The 19,136-nt window shown below is 40.7% G+C and overlaps 1 protein-coding gene across 4 annotated transcripts in view; it reads right to left on the reverse strand.

The window, feature by feature from the left end:
* Window positions 1–148: 148 nt before the first annotated feature.
* The window catches only part of SEPTIN8 (septin 8), a 67,372-nt gene continuing 48,384 nt past the window's right edge, over window positions 149–19,136 (reverse strand). For 3 of the 4 annotated variants that reach the window (XM_060271687.1, XM_060271688.1, XM_035105399.2), the window contains 7 exons: window positions 18,548–18,734; window positions 14,041–14,202; window positions 12,608–12,704; window positions 10,469–10,637; window positions 10,062–10,194; window positions 8,429–8,619; window positions 149–3,896 (listed from right to left, as the gene is read on the reverse strand). In XM_060271687.1, coding sequence (XP_060127670.1) covers window positions 3,893–3,896; window positions 8,429–8,619; window positions 10,062–10,194; window positions 10,469–10,637; window positions 12,608–12,704; window positions 14,041–14,202; window positions 18,548–18,734 — 943 coding nt within the window. In that variant the 3' untranslated portion in view covers window positions 149–3,892. The remainder of the gene's footprint in view (window positions 3,897–8,428; window positions 8,620–10,061; window positions 10,195–10,468; window positions 10,638–12,607; window positions 12,705–14,040; window positions 14,203–18,547; window positions 18,735–19,136) is intronic. The other variant, XM_060271686.1, reaches the window with a different exon arrangement.

Raw genomic sequence — 19,136 nt, forward strand, 5'->3', positions numbered from 1 at the left:
TTCAGCCCATCAGCTTAAGGGAATGATAGAGCAGAGCCTTACATGCAAATTGGATTTGTTAAATTATTATTTTCCCCATTATAAAGGTCTGATTGATATAGGTTGAAAGGAATATATGTATATATATCAAAATAAAAACACACAGAACTCAAAATAAAATGTAACATTTAATAAAAAGAAAGAAGTACAAAGGAAACTGAAAAAGTGAAAGCTTAAAAAAACTTGTAAAACAAAAATGAGAGTGACATGTTAGCAATTCATGAAATCCATTCCATAGGTTTTCCTGTTGCCTCCTTGTAAGTTTAATTCAGTACGATCTTCCAGGTGGAAATATCTGCTTTGCTCCAATCAAAATATGCAAACTACAAAATGAATAGTCGTCTAAAATATGCAAGCTTGGAAACAGAAAAATATGCATGCTCGCTGGAAAGTGGTCTTTCCATTCGTCAAACTACATACAGAACGGAGAGATTTGAACAGATTGTTGTCTTCCTGTTTTTCTTGCCTCACACATAAGAGGTGAATCTTCAAGCTTAGTTTTAAGAATTAATTTAAGATTAGTGTCACATTGTAATAACCAGGAACTTATTAAATAAGAAATAACATATAGAACCTACTATATGCAATTTGGTCTCATACAAAAAAATGTAAAGTCAAGTACTACCCCAGCTGAGAAAAATGATACTGGTTTCTACTGGGGAAGACTATTGCAGAAAGTTTAACAAAGAGACTGAGGCCACCAAACATTGAGGCCAGTATTTCACTAAAAATGACAAAATGGTCAGCACAACATAAAGGTACAAACACACACACATACATACATACATATATATATATAATTGTATTTAATATATTGTTACATACATTCTGAATGTCTTCATCAGAAATAGATTGCCATTATGGCCATGTGTCTACATGTTTTATCTTTTCATTATTGCTACCACTTTTTCATAAACTTTCAAATAGGGCTGAAACAAAGTGATTGCCAGAAAGCCAGTCAGAAAGAAAACATTTGCATAGATGATCTTGCTGCTTTGTGCAACTGCTGGAAAACTTACCATGCTATATTAGTTTGCATATCCGATTATAAAAACCACACCTTTATTCCACAACCCTGCAGCCTTGTTCATATTAATTAATTTCCAGGCTCATGTGAAATCTTGTTTTCACACCAGCGAACATGGTTTGCTTTTGCAACTTTAACTGATTGTGTGTCAGGATTGTCATCGTGTACATAATGCAGCATATTTGATCCTGTGCACAACCATTGCCCCTTCCCTACTATTTTGAAAGCTAGTATTTTAGAAAATATATTTAGCTTAATAGAGGCACAGCCTTTTTATTTATTTATTAAAGTCAGATTACTACAAACGCCTAAAAAATGGTTAACTATCCACTATACCACCATTAGGTGGGTCTGCTATTAAACAGTACCAGTATAATTTTTTCATGAGGTTTTTACAATTATCAAGTAATACTGTAACATATTTTCAATATATTCAGACATTGTCCTTTTAAGAGAAAACAAACAAACAAACAAACAAGACAGAGTTTCAATATCTGAGCCTGTGTAATGGGCCTCTGTGGGAAAAGATGAGGAACCTTAGACCCGGATTATAGCTAAATGCTACTTTGAGACAGGCAAGAAAATATGCCTTTTGCTGTTTTAAAAATTAAAAACAGGCTGTGCTACAGGCACTGAAGAGAACTGAAGTGGAAGGTTAAATTAATTCCATAGAAAAAAAGAGATGTGAACTGTCACTTAACATTACACAGAGACGGGTGTTGGTGTTGGTGGGGAACCATGTGACCCCTGGCTTGTCCATGTCTCCCTGTGGCTGACAGGTGCATCCCAGGTTTGCACAATACAGCAGAAAAGAACTGGCAGGAGACTCTCAGGCTGTGTACACATTATTGGCTTAAAATGCAAGGTGCTTGTTCTTTTTCACTGTGTTTCAAAACTGCATTTGCATGCTTTTGTACATATCAGCATGGCTTGGTATATTTAAGTCTCCCGCTGAATGTTCCCACCTGAGGTTGGAGACAGGGAAGGGATACTTTTACCCAATGAGCAGTTCTCAGTTCAGATCGAAGCTGGCTTGGGGGTGGGGGGCTGGGGCGGGCAGGAATAAAAATGCAGTCTTCCACAAGGAGCTACAGGCTAGATGCAGACTGCGGCGAAATTTGTGCGCCCATGGCTTCCCAAACCAGTGGTGGAAGCGCACTGAATGCAGAGGAAATAGGAGTGTGTACACAGCCTTAGTACATCTTCTATCCTCCCACCTGTACTTCTCTATGCAAACAAGCTCTTACAGCTAGGTTTTCTCACCAAAGCTTGTGGAAAGAATAAAATGTGATGTTCAACAACATTGTGGAAGTTCGTAGATGACCTGAGAAATCTTTGCCCTGCAGCCTGATTAGTGTTAATCGGGCCATGCAACTCATTTCCCCTCACTACAGGGAGGTCTGCTGGACATGGCACTTTGCCATTTTCACTTTTAATTCATGAAGGTGTCCAACATATATCTGCATCCCCACTCACAGCAAGCAACCCTGCTGGATCTCAGGGTTGCCTGTCTGGCAGGCCGAGATGCTCCTGAAAATTGCAGTCATTTCACAAGCCCTTGTCTCAAATGCATCCTTCCACAAAGCATGTGGCAAAAAGGCATGATACATTTGGAAAAGCAAATCATGTTAAGCAGCCCTCTTAATTTCGTCTAAAGAGGCTTTTTTTGGATTTGGTCAACTCATGTGCATGAGCTTGGCTAAAGAATGTAAATCTGCACAAAGAAATTGTCTTCAAAATATTCACATCTAGGTGTTTGCAGGATTACTTTTAACTGATAGCTGCCTAGGGTTCAAGAAGTACAGGGAATTCTTTCTATCAAAGCCATTTTTACTGATTGTTTCACCGCCACCATAAAAAGGAGAACATCTCCTTCCAGCTACTGAAATATCCAAATCCTGCTTGTTTTTATAGTCATTTTAGGATAGTCAAAATCAACAGGTTTAAAAAATGGGAGCAGCATTAAAGGCAGAAGTAGCATCCAGAGTGGAGATGGATGCAGAGAGTGATTTATAAACATTAACTGCAATTTTCTAGGTTCTACTTTTGATTATGGAGTTGTAATTTATTTTATTTATTATTAAAAATAATAAGTTTGAGGATGAACATCTACTCAGACAGGAGCATACGCTAGTGAAAGAAAAGGAATTATACTTCTCAGCCATAATGTAGTGTACAGTGAAAATAAGTCCCCTTAAAACTACTGTTTAATAAGGAGTTGCACTTCAGCAACATAATATAAATAGCAGAACAATATACAAGATGTTTGTCTTATTTAAACTGCACACTAGTGTGCAAGTTATGAAGTAGAAACTGCTTTCTTCAAATAATAAATTTAAAGTGTCACTTCAAACTCGTAAAGCATTCAGATTGCAATTTTTGTTAAAAATAAACTATTGGTGATATTTATCCTAAAATAAATTTGAAAAATGGAAATAAACAGGTTCCCAACAGAAACTTTTATATGGAACTCTTTCATCAAGATTGCATTTTAAAAAATGTATTAGATATAGCTAGGGCCATTTTATAAATAGATAGTAATTCACTGGGTTTAAAACAAATTAAACCCCTGACATTTCAGAACTAGCAATACGAGGATTTTCCACAGGGAATCTGCAAAGACAAGGCAAATGTTTTCTTAAAAACGTTAACATCCTGCATAGTCACAATCCAGTCACTGAAAAACGCACCAGATGGTCAGTTTGTCTTTCATGCTGTTTCACTTGCACAATGGTATGACAGAAGGATTCACAAGGTGGAAAAGCAAGCAACTAAAACATATGAATGCACAGAGTCCGCTCCTGGCATACAAGTCTGTGTGTGAGATCAACTGAAACAAAAACATAAAAAGCAAAAATTAAACGATAGAAAATCAAACATAACGAAAATGTAAAGCAATATCATATACAATGTTAGTGGCAAAAAAGCAATGTGATCCTTTGGGACTTACATGCCACACTAAACCAAGGTCTAATGTTGTGTGAATGAGCCTCCCCAAGCCTGTGCAAAGCATCAGGCAAGTATTCTCTTCCCTTCCTCTGTTGTGCAGCCAATAGAACTTCTGCTGAGTTTAGTTTCAATTCCAGAAAATATTGGCTTAGCGTTACATATGAACCCAGTATCCTGGTTTAAATCAATCCATGGTTAGTTTCTAAACAAGCCAACCTCAAACTATGGATTATGAAGCTGGCTTGTTTCACTAACCATTACTAGTTTCCAACCAGGATTGCTGGTACATATGTAATGCTAAACTGAGTTTGTTTGCAAGTTAAACTAAACTCAGCAGAAGTCACACTCCTGGCCGGAGAAGAGGGAAAAGTGATGTGAGTGAGTCTGACACTTTGCTTGGGCTTGTGAAGGTTTGGACACAAAACATTAAACCATGGTTTAATGTTATATGTAAACCAGACCACTCCATGATCAAAATCAAATCATTCTTGCCTTACTTTAAAAAAAATACAAAACAAAAAAATCTAATTAATTGCACTAGAGAAAAGATTAATCAGTTTACCTGAATAACAGACCACAGGTTTTAAACTTATGAGTCATCTAGTTCAATCTCAGGCATTTCTGTTTTTAAGATCTCTGTTAAAAGGACTGGGGTCTGGATTGGCGGTGGCTGATACCGGCGTTCTAGACAGGCTATTTTGACTCACTTTAGCTCACAATCTTGCTCATGCTAAATAGGATAGTTACACTGCTGCTCCATAAGATTCATACAGAAATATAAATAGACTGTTCACCAAAACTGCTGATTTTTTTTAAAGAAAAAGAAATAGGTACTAGCAATGTTAGATAGAACTAATCATGATAACCAGGCATCTCTCAAGAGGACATGGTATCATATGAAGCTTAACACAAGCACAAATCATGACCAACATTCTTAATTCATGGAAGACAAGAGGCTGAAATTTAGCATGAGTAAAGAGCAAAGAAGCCACTTGTATATGAGACAGAGGCCCCTACAGCAATCTTATAACCCAGTTCCGTAACTTTTCTATGACTTGTGCTAGACGTTTTCGTTTGAACTCCTAGTAAGAGATGGGCAATTTATCTTACAATCGCCACCATCCACTTACCTAGGGTAAGTATGCATGGAAAAAATAGATTGCACTGTGTATTACACAGCAAATATTACATCACCGGAGACTATAGAGCTTAGTCACACAATCATATCATTTTTTCAAAAAAGATAAAGAATATAAAACACATAAAAACACTAGAAGTTAAATAGTTAATGCAAAACCACTAACATTCTGAGGCAAAGCAGCTTGCCAGAATTTTGTAACACACATTAGCTCAGAAAGTCATTGGGCTGTCAAGTTCACATCAACTTGCTTTATTTAGGTGAGTTCCCCCCCCCCAACCTTGCCTACACCTCCCCAGCTCTGGTACACTATATGCCACTTGCAGTATTTCATCCATTCCTCTCTTTTACACTGTAGCTGCAAGGACAACAGTTCTTGTATTACACAGATCATTTAAAAAAATCTCTGATAAAACCCGCATTATTACTCCTAGGGCCCAAGCTGTGTGCATATTGTATCTGGGCAGTAAGAAGCAACTAACAGAGATCACGGATCCAAGGCAGGCTATTTGACATCCCTCACAATGTTATCATTGGAGGATTCATTCACATTGTAGAGTCATGTCACCACCACTTCCTGACAACAGTAGGAAAGAAGGATTCCCAACATGATCCTAACTCAGGCAAGTTCCTTCTTTACAGATGTCACTAATCTAGCAGTGCCCTGGGTCCAGGCAGAAGTGGCTTTCATGCTACAAAGGTAACACGTGAGCCCACTCTTGGGAGTAAAAATGGAAAAAGTTGGCAGCTAGCATCAGCTGGGACCCTGACCTCTAACAACAGCATGAGGATATCAACACATGTGCTAAGCAACTTCAGGTCTACAAAGGCCTTCACCACCATGACTACAATTGCACGACAAAGAAAAATAGGACTGCACCACACCCTTGCCCTGCCTCCACATCCATGCTAGCCTCTCTCCAATTCTGTCTCTGTGCTGGGAGCATGTCTGCAGTGCAGGAGCCTGAAGGACACATGCAAGCTTTCCCTGTGAGCCAGAACCTTCAGCAAGCATGCACAGACAGCAGTGGGAAGTGGTGGTGGTGTGGGGCAGGAGGAACCAGCACAGTGTGACAGTCCTGCTCTCACAGGCTTATTGCTGTGTGGTTCTGAATACCTGAACAGGTGAGTTGCCTCTGACTGAACTGAGGGTAGAAAAACCAGGGGCAGAGGTCTGGGGAGGCTACAGACCACAGCAGAGACTAGAATGCATGTTACATTCTCTAGAGTTAACGAAGCATCAAAATTGCCGTACTAGTCCTTGAATGGACCAGAAGGAGAAGATACGCACAGCTTCTGCAGCTGGTTGGCTAGGTATGCATATGAATGCTGGCAAGTATTCATAGGCAAGTGTAGGTTGAGGGAGACGTTTCAGCATTATCCTTGCCGTTTAAAGTACAGGACACCTTTAATCTCAAAGGCTGGACATGCAACCGTATCACACTTGGCAATACTTTGAAACAAAGACTGCATGACAGCAGATCACTGAAAACTGTTGGACGTGAATCAAGAGTATATCTCATAAAACAAGCTATAGCTCTTGGATCCTAGATCAAGTAGAAGAGATGCTAAAGATGAGAGGCAGGCGCCCTCCATAGTATTAGCAAGAAAAAGAAGTATTAGCAAGAAGAAGAAGAAGAATTATGCCACAGAAGTTTCAGTACATTCTAAGCAGGAAAATTATTAATTTGCAGTGGAGGGATTTCATTGTCTTCAAACAATTTCGCACAGGTAGCAGGAAACTCTACTTAAATTAAAACTTGAACTGAGCTAATCCTTGCCTTGCATTCTCACCTTCATTATCATTATGATGCATGGTTACCAAAAACAAGGCCTGGACCTCCATGAACTTCAATATTTTAAACATTCCTTCAGTAGCACCTTAAAGACCAACTAAATGCTACTGAAGGAATTTTTTTTATTTTGCTTCGACTCAGACCAACACAGCTACCTACCTGTAACTTCAATATTTTAATAAGTATAAAATACCAGGTGTAGCAAAGTAGTAGTAGTATGGTTTTTATCCCTGTTTATCCCCATTTTGTATTGCAGCTGGCTCAACTACGAGTAGCAGCTATAAAGAGGTGATAACCTGCCGGAAGAGTACATCGGAGAAACACTTTTAGCAGCTGATTCAAAACAAAAATGTGCTTATTCGGATATTGAAAACTCGTTTGTGGAATTCAGTATCACAAGATGCAGTGTGGTCACTGGTTTAGACGGCTTTACAATGAGATCCAACAAATATATTTTGAATATGGAAGACCTGTTTTAGTCGGCCAGTTAACAGACACTGGAGACAAAAATCAAAAGTGGTATCTCCACAATATCCTCTTTTCTGGACTTCCCAGAGACATGGATGGCCTAGAAGACCTTTGATCTGCTCCAACAAGGTAATTGCTAGGGTCCCATGTAGCAGTTTATCTGGAGGGATGAAACATGACTCAGTGGTACAGAATACGCTTTGCCTGAGGGAAGGCTCCCAGTTTTATCTGTAAGATCTCCAGTTAGCAGGATCTCACACAGCCGTGTAGGAAATATCTCTGCCTGAGACTCTGGACAGCCACTGCTTCTCAGCGTAATGGGCTGGATTGGCTAATGGTCTGACACGTTCATGCGGAGGTATGACAGAATATGCAGCCTGAACATTAAATTTGTCCCCTATAATGAGTAGACCTACATGCAGAACAGAACCTACTCTAACCAAAAATGAAATCAAGTGCATTTCAAGATCCCATGGAACAAGAAACCCATTGGGGATGCTTAATGTCAACACTACATAAAACAACACTGATCTGTTTATATAGAACTCTCTTATTTCCCTTCCATGGTGGCCAGCAGACAAAGAATTAATACTAGTTGTGTATGTATGTTGCTTTTGTATGAAATTGTTTTATGCTCGTTTTCATTGCTAATCCACTTCAAGAAAAAGTGACAAGACTATCCTGGGGCCAGAAGAAGCATTTACTGGGTCAATCTTCATTAGTCTAAGATGGAGGTCTTTTCCCTCCTTAAATCTTTGGTATGGTTGCGAAACTGTGGCTAAAATTTATACAACATTCCCTTGCCTTATTCTGTTAGAATGGGAAATTGGAGCTTCTTTATCATTCTGGAAATTATCTAAACCGCTTCTTGAGCCCCTCATTCCTTCCCACCACCTTTTTTATTATTAATAACTCATCTGTTGCAATATTTTTAGATGACTTGACTTGGGTGTGAATGTCTTATCTTAGGAAAGGATGGAAACAAAGTGAAGCTCATGTCAAACTGCTTACTTTTTCTTGTCTTTGTCCTTCTTCAGTGGCTGCTGTGAAGTGGCTTGCAGAGACTGACACTGCAGGGTTTCAACTGCCACTTTCCTCCTGTTGAAGGCGTTCATCTCCTCCTCCAGCTCTCTCCTCTTCTCCTCCACTTTCCTCTTCTCTTCCTGATGCATTCTTTTTAGATGTTCAAACTTCTCATGCAGCTGACCAAAGGAGGGGGGGGGGAAGAAACCCAGTCAGCACTGCCTCCACTGCAAGGAAGTAGAACCCAATCCTGACCTACAGCAGGGCACTACCATCCAAGCAAGTGTGTCCTATAGGTCATCACAGAGGGCAGAGTTAAACGCTAATGAGAGACATGGGTGTCACTTCTGGATCAAGTGCTGCTCTGGTTAACATCTACATCAGGCATCCCCAAACTGCGGCCCTCCAGACGTTTTGGCCTACAACTCCCATCATCCCTAGCTAACAGGACCAGTGGTTGGGGATGATGGGAACTGTAGTCCAAAATGTCTGGAGGGCCGAAGTTTGGGGATGCCTGATCTACATAATGGACCCATGTGGGATGGACTAATTCTGCTTCTCAATACATCTGTATTGAGAATAATCTTGAAGAACAACACAGGAAGAACAATTTGCCTGATTTGTACGGGTTCTTTCCACAGACCTCAGTGGAGGGACCACTATAGTGAAAAGAGCAATTCCTCCACTCCATTAATATATGGCCTGGCCCTTAGTTCCAGCTGAAGAACAAAGGTTTACAATTACTTGACACCCTCTTGCCTGACTTCATGTGTAAGATTAGCCCCCGTCTGCTCCTGAAAGATGGCAACATGCCTTCATGATTACAGTGGTACCTGTAACAGGAAACCGCTCGTAACATGAGGCGCTCTTTCGCTAATGGCGCCTCCCGCTGCTGCCGCGCCGCCAGAGCACGACTTCCGCTCGCATCCCAGGGCAAAGGTCGCAACAAGGGGCATCTACTTCCAGGTTAGTGGAGCGCGTAACCCGCAGCATTCGTAAGGGGGACGGTACGCAACACGAGGTACCACTGTAGTTGAAAGGTTTGTTTTACAAAAAAAGAAGCAGCTCATACCTAGGGTAGGATAATCCTGGACGTATGACATGGATGCAGTCATTTTGGGATTGTTTCATCTAGGTTTTAGATACTGAAAGCCCTGGAGTAGATCTTAATAAATTCAAATACAGAAATCCAGAAGTTTGAAGACTTTCCCCCACAACCTTCATATAAAATAAAAGTTTGAGCCAGTAGTTTCTCACACACAAAAAAAGTAAGGAATATACTACTGCAAGGTATAGTCAACAGCAATAGATTAGATGGCCTTTAAAAATGGATTAAACAGATGAGGGAGCAGCCCTAACCCTGTAATGCATTCCCCAGAGGATGAATGTTCCTTTAATGCCCTGTTTCTAAGCTCCCAGAAAGATCTGGCTGCTCTTATCAATGGAGACAGAATGCTGGATTTGACAAGTTGGATCCAGCAAGGAAGTTCTCATTTTCTTTGCTTCTCAGTGTTGGAATATTATAATTGTAGTGTCATAGGAACACACACACACACACCCCTACCCCTATTACTTTTGACCATATGACTCTGTGATCCAGATTCCATTCTCTGCCACTCACTTCTCTCTCCTTTTCTTTCAGTTCCAACTCTGTTTCCTTGACCTTGTTCACAAACATTTGCCTCATTTCTTCCTCTTTCTTCTGCAACTCACAGAGGAATTCTTTTCTCTTGGTCTCATAGGTTTCTTGAAGGCTGGTTAAGACACAAAAGATACAAACCTCAAATCACTTAGACGTTAAAAGGTGCTGAAAAACAACGAAAGACAACAAGCAGCTATAAAGCTACACCTACGTAAATGTGCTGTGCATGCATGTGTCAAAGAGGGAGGCGGGGAGGCATTAAGGACATGACACATTACTGTCATCCTGCTTACAAGAGTGCCCCAGATTCCGACAGAACTTGAAGCCTTCACACACCTGTACAGGTATTCCAGTGGAAAGCAAGAATGGAGAGGATGCTCTCTCACCTGAATGGCTGGCTGTCGGGATCAGTATCTTTGAAGCCCATTTCTTCTAGCTTACACCGCCTGTAAAGCTCGTAGTGGCGAGTATGAGTTTGCTCCCGCAGATCTTCCATGTTGACACGGATCAGCATCTCTCGCAGCTTTACAAAGTCACAGTGGCTTTCATTCTCAACTGAGCAAACGAAGAGAAGGAGCGTAGCCATTGTGAAAAAATGGATGGTTTATACCATGGGGTCAGCAAACTTTTTCAGCAGGGGGCCGGTCCACTGTCCCTCAGACCTTGTGGGGGGGCTGGACTATATTTTTGGGGGGGGATTGAACAAATTCCTATGCCCCACAAATAACCCAGAGATGCATTTTAAATAAAAGCACACATTCTACTCATGTAAAAACACCAGGCAGCCCCCACAAATAACCCAGAGATGTGTTTTAAATAAAAGGACACATTCTACTCATGTAAAAACACCTGATTCCCAGACCGTCCGCGGGCCAGATTTAGAAGGCGATTGGGCCGGATCCGGCCCCCGGGCCTTAGTTTGCCTACCCATGGTTTATACACACCAACTTGACTCAAAATCCTGGGGTTTCCTTTGTTGGTGTAACATTCTAAGTAGAATTGAAGGAGTGTTTCCTCTGCTAAGAGATGGACAGCTTTGTGCCGTCCGATTAGCAAACCTTATAACACAATCCTATGCAAATTTACTCAGAGGTCACCCTTGGCTACAAAAGGGGCTTACTCTCTAGCAACTGCATTTGGGATTGCTGCCTCTGTATGAATAAATATGGAATGCAGGATAACATCCATATTATTGTTATGCTGATTTATAGTTTTAGGCTTGTTTATTTGGAAGCAGGAAATGATTGTGTCTGGTACTTATTTGAGTGAAACTGGTGTTTTTTAAAAATGTTTTTCATGTACCTGTATTTATTATGGTATTTATATACCACTATCTTCTAACAAAAATATTGTGTTGGTACACACCAAAAAAGTAACATAAATTAATCAAAACATCATAAAATAAAATAAAAAATACAGAACCAACAATGAACTGAATAAATTTTCTAAAAATACCTGATGAAACAAAAATGTTTTTAACAGATAAACACCAGAATTTTAGGTGCCTGTAATTTAATCGGGAACAGTCTTCTAAAACTACTGGTGCCACTATGCTTGAAAGCCTTGGTTTAAGGAGAAGCTTAGTGAGTATGTAGCACGAATTTGTGGCGAGCATGAGGGTGTTTTTGCATCCTTGTATTCAACTGTATTTTAGTTATGTATTGATGTATTTATTGCATTATTACCACCTGCTTTTGATTTATATTAATAGATCACCTGAAGTATTGTTTAATTGTTTTTGTATTTATATATAATTTATTTTTAATGTATATATGCAATTGCTTTATAAATGCATTAATTGTATTGTAAAATCACTTTGGGATGCTTCATAGGAAGCAATTAATAAATGAAAAAAAGAACAACAGCATCCGTTTTTAATACACTTTGCTATCTTTTGGAACCACTTTCAGCTCAACTTTGTTGTTGGAAAAATCAGCTTATGAAAACAAAAGTAAAATAAAACACCACAGAGCCTTGCCAGATCAGCATGCATATTTTTCTTGTGTGCTTTTCAAGTCCCCCCCCCCTTGGGAACATTTCCACAGATACTGCAACTGACAAAAAAAATCAGTAAAATAAATAAATAAATGTAGTGACACAGTAAAATACCAGCCTAGCAATGAAAACAGAGAACAGCCATCAAAACAAACTGTCAGGTGCTAAAAATTAGATGGTGCCAAGCACAATGAGGGGAAAAACCTAATTGTCCTCTAAAGGTGACATTGTCCTCTAAAGGTGACATGATAGGAATGTTCCTTATGAAAGACTTTTATAGGAACTAGGACTGTGACATTCCCTGGAGCTGAGGGCAAGCTGACTTTGGCATAAAACTGAACATTAGTAAACCCATTGGGTTAGTCATACTCTGGGTAGGCCTACTGGAATTAATGGTCCATTAGTCATGTCCATTCATTTCAAAGGGTTTACTCCGAGTACGAATATTGATGACTACAGCCCATACAAGAGCAGGAAACAACCAAGGAAAGTCTACACAATGCTGTCAAGAGGCTTGGCTTCTGACTTACCTTGTACCACACCCCAAGGATATTGCCGAGCCCTCACCATTTTATTTCCAACCTTTACCTCTTCTGTGCTTCCTACAACAGCAAACGGCAGATGAGCCTAAAATGACACATAACCATGGAATTCAATGCAAAATATAAAACGTCATTTGCGCCCTCAGCCTCAGTTCAACTCCTCAGAGCACAGAATCACATTTGCCACGTTTGTGGTACTGGCATTTTTGCTGGCAGCAGAACTGCAAAGGCAGAAACTCATTGTGAAAAATCTTCCGCTGTTACACTTCAACAAAAACAAAACCCCTAGCATTTTCAACTATAAACCAAGAACTGAAGATTTCACACAGTCACTTTCTCCATGAATCACCTTTGCCAAAAAGAATGCTTTTGGGTAGATTATATATTCCATATCCCACCTGACTCTTCATTGCTCAGATGTATACTATCACATTGCATGCTCAGGGCTTCCACAGACAGGACTCATGGGGTGAATCCTGACCATTTCACCTCAATAAATAACTGTAGGCAAGCTACTGCCCAAGCAACAGGTTTTGCCTCAATGACCTTTAAAATCTGAGATATACAAGTAATCATATTGATTCATCCAACAGGGTCTTTATATGGACACAACTCAAGGTGAGAGAAAGAAAAGCACTCTGGGTGTCTAGTATTTCCACTCACTCAGCTTCCACAATCCACAGCTTATTCAAGTGTGTGAAGAGGCAACTTGTAGATCCTGTCACTTACACAGCATGTTTAGAGACAGCATTGCAAGTTCACTCCCTGTTCCAAAGTTGAGTGTGAAAGGAATGTTTCATATCTCTACTCTGTCTGGTGCTGTCTGCTGTTAGGAAGTAGACCATAGTGCAAGCTTAAGCAAGAGGCATTTTAAAAAGAGTGTCCAGTTCAGGTAATTGAGTTGTGTAGGACTGTATGTGTACCACATTTCACCTTTCTATTTACTGGGAAAGTACTAAGTAATTTTGGCAATGCCCGTGAGCATTTATTGTACAGTGGTACCACTACTTACGAATAACTCTACTTACGAATGTTTCTACTTACGAACGGAGCTCCATCCGCCATCTTGGATGCGGTTTAGATAGGATTTTTTCTACTTACGAATTTTTAGATAGGGTTGCTTCGACTTCCAATGCATTCCTATGGGATTCGACTTGCACATTTTTTTGACTTACGAATGTGCGTTCGGAACGCATAAAATTCGTAAGTAGAGGTACCACTGTATATGATGATAGCCAGCCCAAAAAGATCTCACTGCTTCCTTATACAACAAGGAGTGCTCCACTGAGAAATGGGAGGAATAATAGCACCAGAGCACTACTACAAACTGAGCCTACCAGTTCACACAATCTTCAGTTTTGATACGTCACTGCTATCAATACAAAACTATAAAAACTTGTTGTAGTAAGCACATTACTCACATTCATCACAGAGTTAATCTCAGCCACAGCATCATCATCCGTGGGGAACTGATAGATCTGGACTCCATTACTAACCAGTTCACTCATGATCTTAATCTTAAACTTGTGCAACTCACTCTTGGAAATGGTGTCAGCTTTGGCAATTATAGGGATAATGTTCACCTGCAAAAGAAATAAAACCAATGGAAGTATTTTCCCCCCTAAAGAGTTTTCGAGGCCTGTCATTAATTGCACTGTGTTAGGGATAGTGGGCTCCCCAACCTCACTTGTATAAGCACATTAAATTAGGTCTCCGCTCTCCTTTAATATCCCGTTGCCACCAATTCACCCAGAATGCTTTCAAAACCTAGTAGTGTGTATAGTTGAAATTAATTAAGTTAGCCATGTTCATTCATTTCAATAGGTCTACACTTGAGTAAACGTTAGCTGAATACAAGCTGTCTGGCGTATCAGCTAAGAGCAGAATGTTGCTTAGCATTGTGCATGCAAGTCTGTCACATCAAACAGTTGAACTAGCAAGTGTTGCCACTCCAGCATTGAGCATTAAGCCACCCTTGGCCACAGTGTATTCTCTTGCACTCATATATCCAAGGAAATTTACATTATTCTTCCAAGTATTATTAATGTAGTATGATTAGGGCCTTCAAAGTAAAGTGGGGGGGGGGGAGAGAACTATTCCAAGTGACAGGGCCATCTTCAGCATGTTGGGCACCCTGGCGCCGTGGTGCGGAGATCTCTCTGGCGCGCGCCCCCCCAGCCCCGTTTCTCATCACAGCTGGTGGGCGGGCGCAGCACACCACGCGGCGCCCCCCTGGGGGCCCTGCGCCACCCAGCCTTCCCTTAGAGCTGGCCCTGCCAAGTGAAGTCAATGTGATAACAGTCTTTTGCTTTCAAGAGGCAAATGAAAAAAGATTTTGGCTGGGATTCATAACCCTCTCCATACAAACAGAAAACACACGATGTGTGTGTACAATACTTCCATTCCATGGCAGCCCCTTGAACCTCTTGGGTGCAATTCTGGGAGCTCCCTGCCTCAGGTAAGACTTTACACAGGTTGTAGGTATTGGATGCTACTGTTGGAAAAGAGCATGATGTGCTTTAGATATAAGCCTCCCTTTGCTTTAATTTCCTGGCAGGCTTTGTGAACAAATGGAATTTAAAAGCAGCTGGCAGCCAATTAAAATGTTGTTATTTCTTAAACCTAATTGCTAAACCATGCATTCACCGATTCCAGCAATTAGCTTGAAGAAATGCAGAGGTGCTGATTTTTTAAAAAGGTGAATTTATGAGGAAGGAGTGGGGGGAGCATGGATGTGTTCCAAAAAGAACACAGAAGCACACTCTAAGAAAGCAGCATGAAAAAGCAAGCCAGGCAACTTCGGGGAAATTGAGCCTAAAGTTGAATACCTGGTGTTCCCACCAACACACAGGTACTTGAGTGACAATGGCTTTTGCCTATAGAACAAAGTTCCCAGCAAATTCAGTTTGCATTGAATTGGCAGGTGCATGGCTTATTGCTCTTTTGCTGAAACAAAGCACTGTCAGGGTCATCGAGAAGACACAGTTGTCAGTGCTGGCCTGGATTAAAATAACTGCAAAACTAGTCTAGTCACCCAAAGAAGGCTTTAGGCTTGTTTTTCCTTAAACAGCAGCTTCCCCCACTCCTCCAGTGCGAACTGCTTTGGAAAAGAAAGCAGTGTTGTAAAAGCAGTTTATGATCTAGCTTGGGAGTCAGCTGCTGAAAAGAGTAAAATATGCCACTTGGCTGACCCAAGCCAATTGTACAAGCCCACTCAGTTCTTTGGAGCCCAGCCACCATCTCCCATCGCTATATTGTGAATTATAGAGCAAGCTGGACAACTTTTCATTATCTTGGGACTTCTCTTAAATATTCCCACAGGTAATCAATCTGTCCTCCCCAAACTGCATCCAAAAGTGCATCTTCTTGACCTTCACTCCCAATCCCATTTCCAGAGCTGGAAACAAAGCCAGAATCTTTCTTCTGAAATTATCAGGTGAAGCCACCACAAGGAAAGAACAAGCAATGGAAGGAGATTAAAGATATGCAACATCAGCATGCTAAATATTGAAGCCAACATAATAAAACATACATATATCATAAAAGCGCTTTTAGAAACAGGTGGTTTTCCAAAACATAGCTGTACTTTACTGTGCCAAAATGTATGCTATGTTAAGATAAAGTGGTAAATGAGACAGGGGTGGATACTTTTAACTTGTGTGTGTTGAGATATGAATGGCTAGACATGGTGCAATCTCAGGCATCTATTATTTAATGTAGTAATTCAGCTTTGAAGACCATTTTTGCCTGTCTGGAAGTAATCAGATAAAGTAGGCAACAGATCCTTTGGTTATGACTTCAGCTGCACCCCAGTGCATGATGGGAGAGCGAACTGCAGAGAAAGATCCTCCACCCTGGAAAAGCCTGGTGAAGTCATTTGGATGAACAAGATACATTAATATCACAGGAAACCCAGACAGTCTACCCAGTGTCTGACATCAGCATGCTGACATTGCAGAGTTGTTGAACAGCTGCCCCCCTCCCCATCAATGCATAGCCAGTTCAGATGCCTACATCTTTGCTAAACAGATGTTTGATCTCAAGCCAATGTAGTATCCAAGCCACATCTGAATCAGGAGCAGCTCTCGGAACGGGACAAAGAGCGAGTTGGAAATTGAGAGCATTATTTCCTACGCATCCCACAGAACTGGGTTCTGAGGTTCAGACTACACTTAATCATTACATTTTCTTTACCAAGGCACCCCATTCTGAAAAATTAGGATATCTCTCTGGCCACCAGAAAAGTAGTTTATTATTATATTAATATTAGAACTTCCTGTGAGCTGTAATGAAAGAGAGCAAAACATGACGAAGTTCTGCAGTGGAATCACACAATCCACTTGTCTTTCTACTTGTTATTTCTACTATTTTATTATCAGCCCCATGCTTTGAGATCTTGGTATCTTAAATACTCACTTCATATGCCAACAAAGACTAAACTGGAGCTATCAACCAGGCCTTAATGTTTACTTGGGACTGATTCTCTCTCTCTCTCTCTTTTTCTATTACATATGCATACTTGAGCATTATACACATACCCGGTATGCATCTGATCAAATATCTATGCATGCAGGATTAAGGATTCTGCCAGTGTCAGAAGAGGTTTCTGGGGGTGGGGATATAGGATAGCCTCCAAACAGCAACACACAAAAGTAGTGGGCAAAGCTCAGCATATGCAGCTCAGGGTTCAAGCTGATGGAGCCGAAATATGTAAGTGGAGGACTCATTTCTATTCCTCAGCAGATGCAGTGTTCTAATTAATCCTTAGCAAGGTGCATCATTTGGTCATTTAAAATGTTTTACATTCTTAAAGTTAAAAAGGCCACCCAATAAAAATGTGAACTTGTTTGTTTTGAAATACGAATCCTTTCACGTGAATGACCTTTGCACTCTGCCTCAAGCTCTCCTCACAGCATGGACTTCAGAAGACTTGCATTTTCACTTTGAACATCACACACCTAGCCAACAGCTAGGAGGAGAGTTGGCTGGCACATGCTGTATGGAAGCAATTATCAGCATTGCTAAGATGGTCTACATCTGGCTACAGCCACAAACGGTTGCTGCCTTAATGAACTCACCAGAAGAATGTATCCCAATGACTACTGCATCAGAACAACTGCCGTTAACACAAACTGATTTACTGCGTTGACCATCTTATAACTTCTGTTAAGTTGTTTTCCACACACAATAGTCATGGCTGTCTTACTTTGATCAAAACAGTGATACATAAACTCCATGAGCCCACAGGATTTCCTTCCCGTAACCCATTTCCCCAAACCATGCATATTTTAGCACTGGCAGCACTCTGTACTGCTCAAAGAGAGACATTCACAACAACAAATTTTATAACGCTGAAGTGGCCTGGAATGAGTGTGATGAAGTGGGAAGGATCGTGTCTAAGGCAACTGCTAAGAACAGGGAAACTTTTACCTCCTTGGCAGAAGAAGTGAGGAAACATTTATATTTATTTATTTAGACTGTTTCTATGCCACTTAATATTTTAAAACAATCTCTAAATAGCGCCCAGAAAACCAAAGCAAATAAATTAAATTACAGAATGATTGGTGGTTGAAGGTGCCATCCAAAGCTTGTACAGTGGTACCTCGCAAGACGAATGCCCTGCAAGACGAATTTTTCACAAGACGAATACGTCTTGCGATCTGATGGTGACTCGCAAGATGAATTTGTTTTGCGAAAAATTCATCTTGCGAATCGCGGTTTCCCATAGGAATGCATGGAAATATAATTAATGCGTTCCTATGGGCAAAAAAAGAAATTTCAATGCATTCCTATGGGAAACTGTGATTGGCAAGATGAATTTTTCACAAAACGAATTGACTCGCAGAACGAATTAAATTCGTCTTGCGAGGCACCACTGTACTTAATTGAAAGTCAATGCTCGTAGGACATGTGAAGTAAAGCACATACCTTACTATCCAGCTTTTTCATGGTTACCAGATCCAAGGACTTCAGCGAGTGACCAGTTGGAGTGATGAAATAAAGGCAGACATGGATTCTTGTATCATGATAATTAAAGAGGGAACGCCGGATTTTGAGCTCTTCTTGTAAGTAGTTTTCAAACTGCGTGTCAATGTAATCTACTATCGGCCTGTAACTAAAAACGAATTCCATTAGCAACCTGAATGCTAAAGTTAACAAAGAATGACTGGGCACTTTCAAGGATGTTGTTTAGAGCCGAAGCATCTGCAAAAGGAATGGCCCCGTCTCCCCCATCTGCCAAGCTTTGATCAGAATTCAGTGCAAGAGATGTTAAAAACCTTTAGTGCTAACTGATGACAGGTTACCTCATGAGGTAAAGCTAAAATTAGGCAGAACTGGTGCACACACAAGAAGTGAAACTGGAAATAAGGCCAAAAGCACTTCTGGGTGGAGGGGTGTTAACGCTGATGAGCTGAACTTGATAACTCTGTTATAAAGCAGAAGTGATAACACAGGGGTCCCCAGACTTACCGCGCAGCGGGCCGGAGGGCGGGGGAGTGCGCGCCCGTGCGCATGC

The sequence above is a fragment of the Zootoca vivipara genome, chromosome 2 (genome assembly GCF_963506605.1).
Source record: "Zootoca vivipara chromosome 2, rZooViv1.1, whole genome shotgun sequence".
NCBI classification, from domain to species: domain Eukaryota; kingdom Metazoa; phylum Chordata; class Lepidosauria; order Squamata; family Lacertidae; genus Zootoca; species Zootoca vivipara.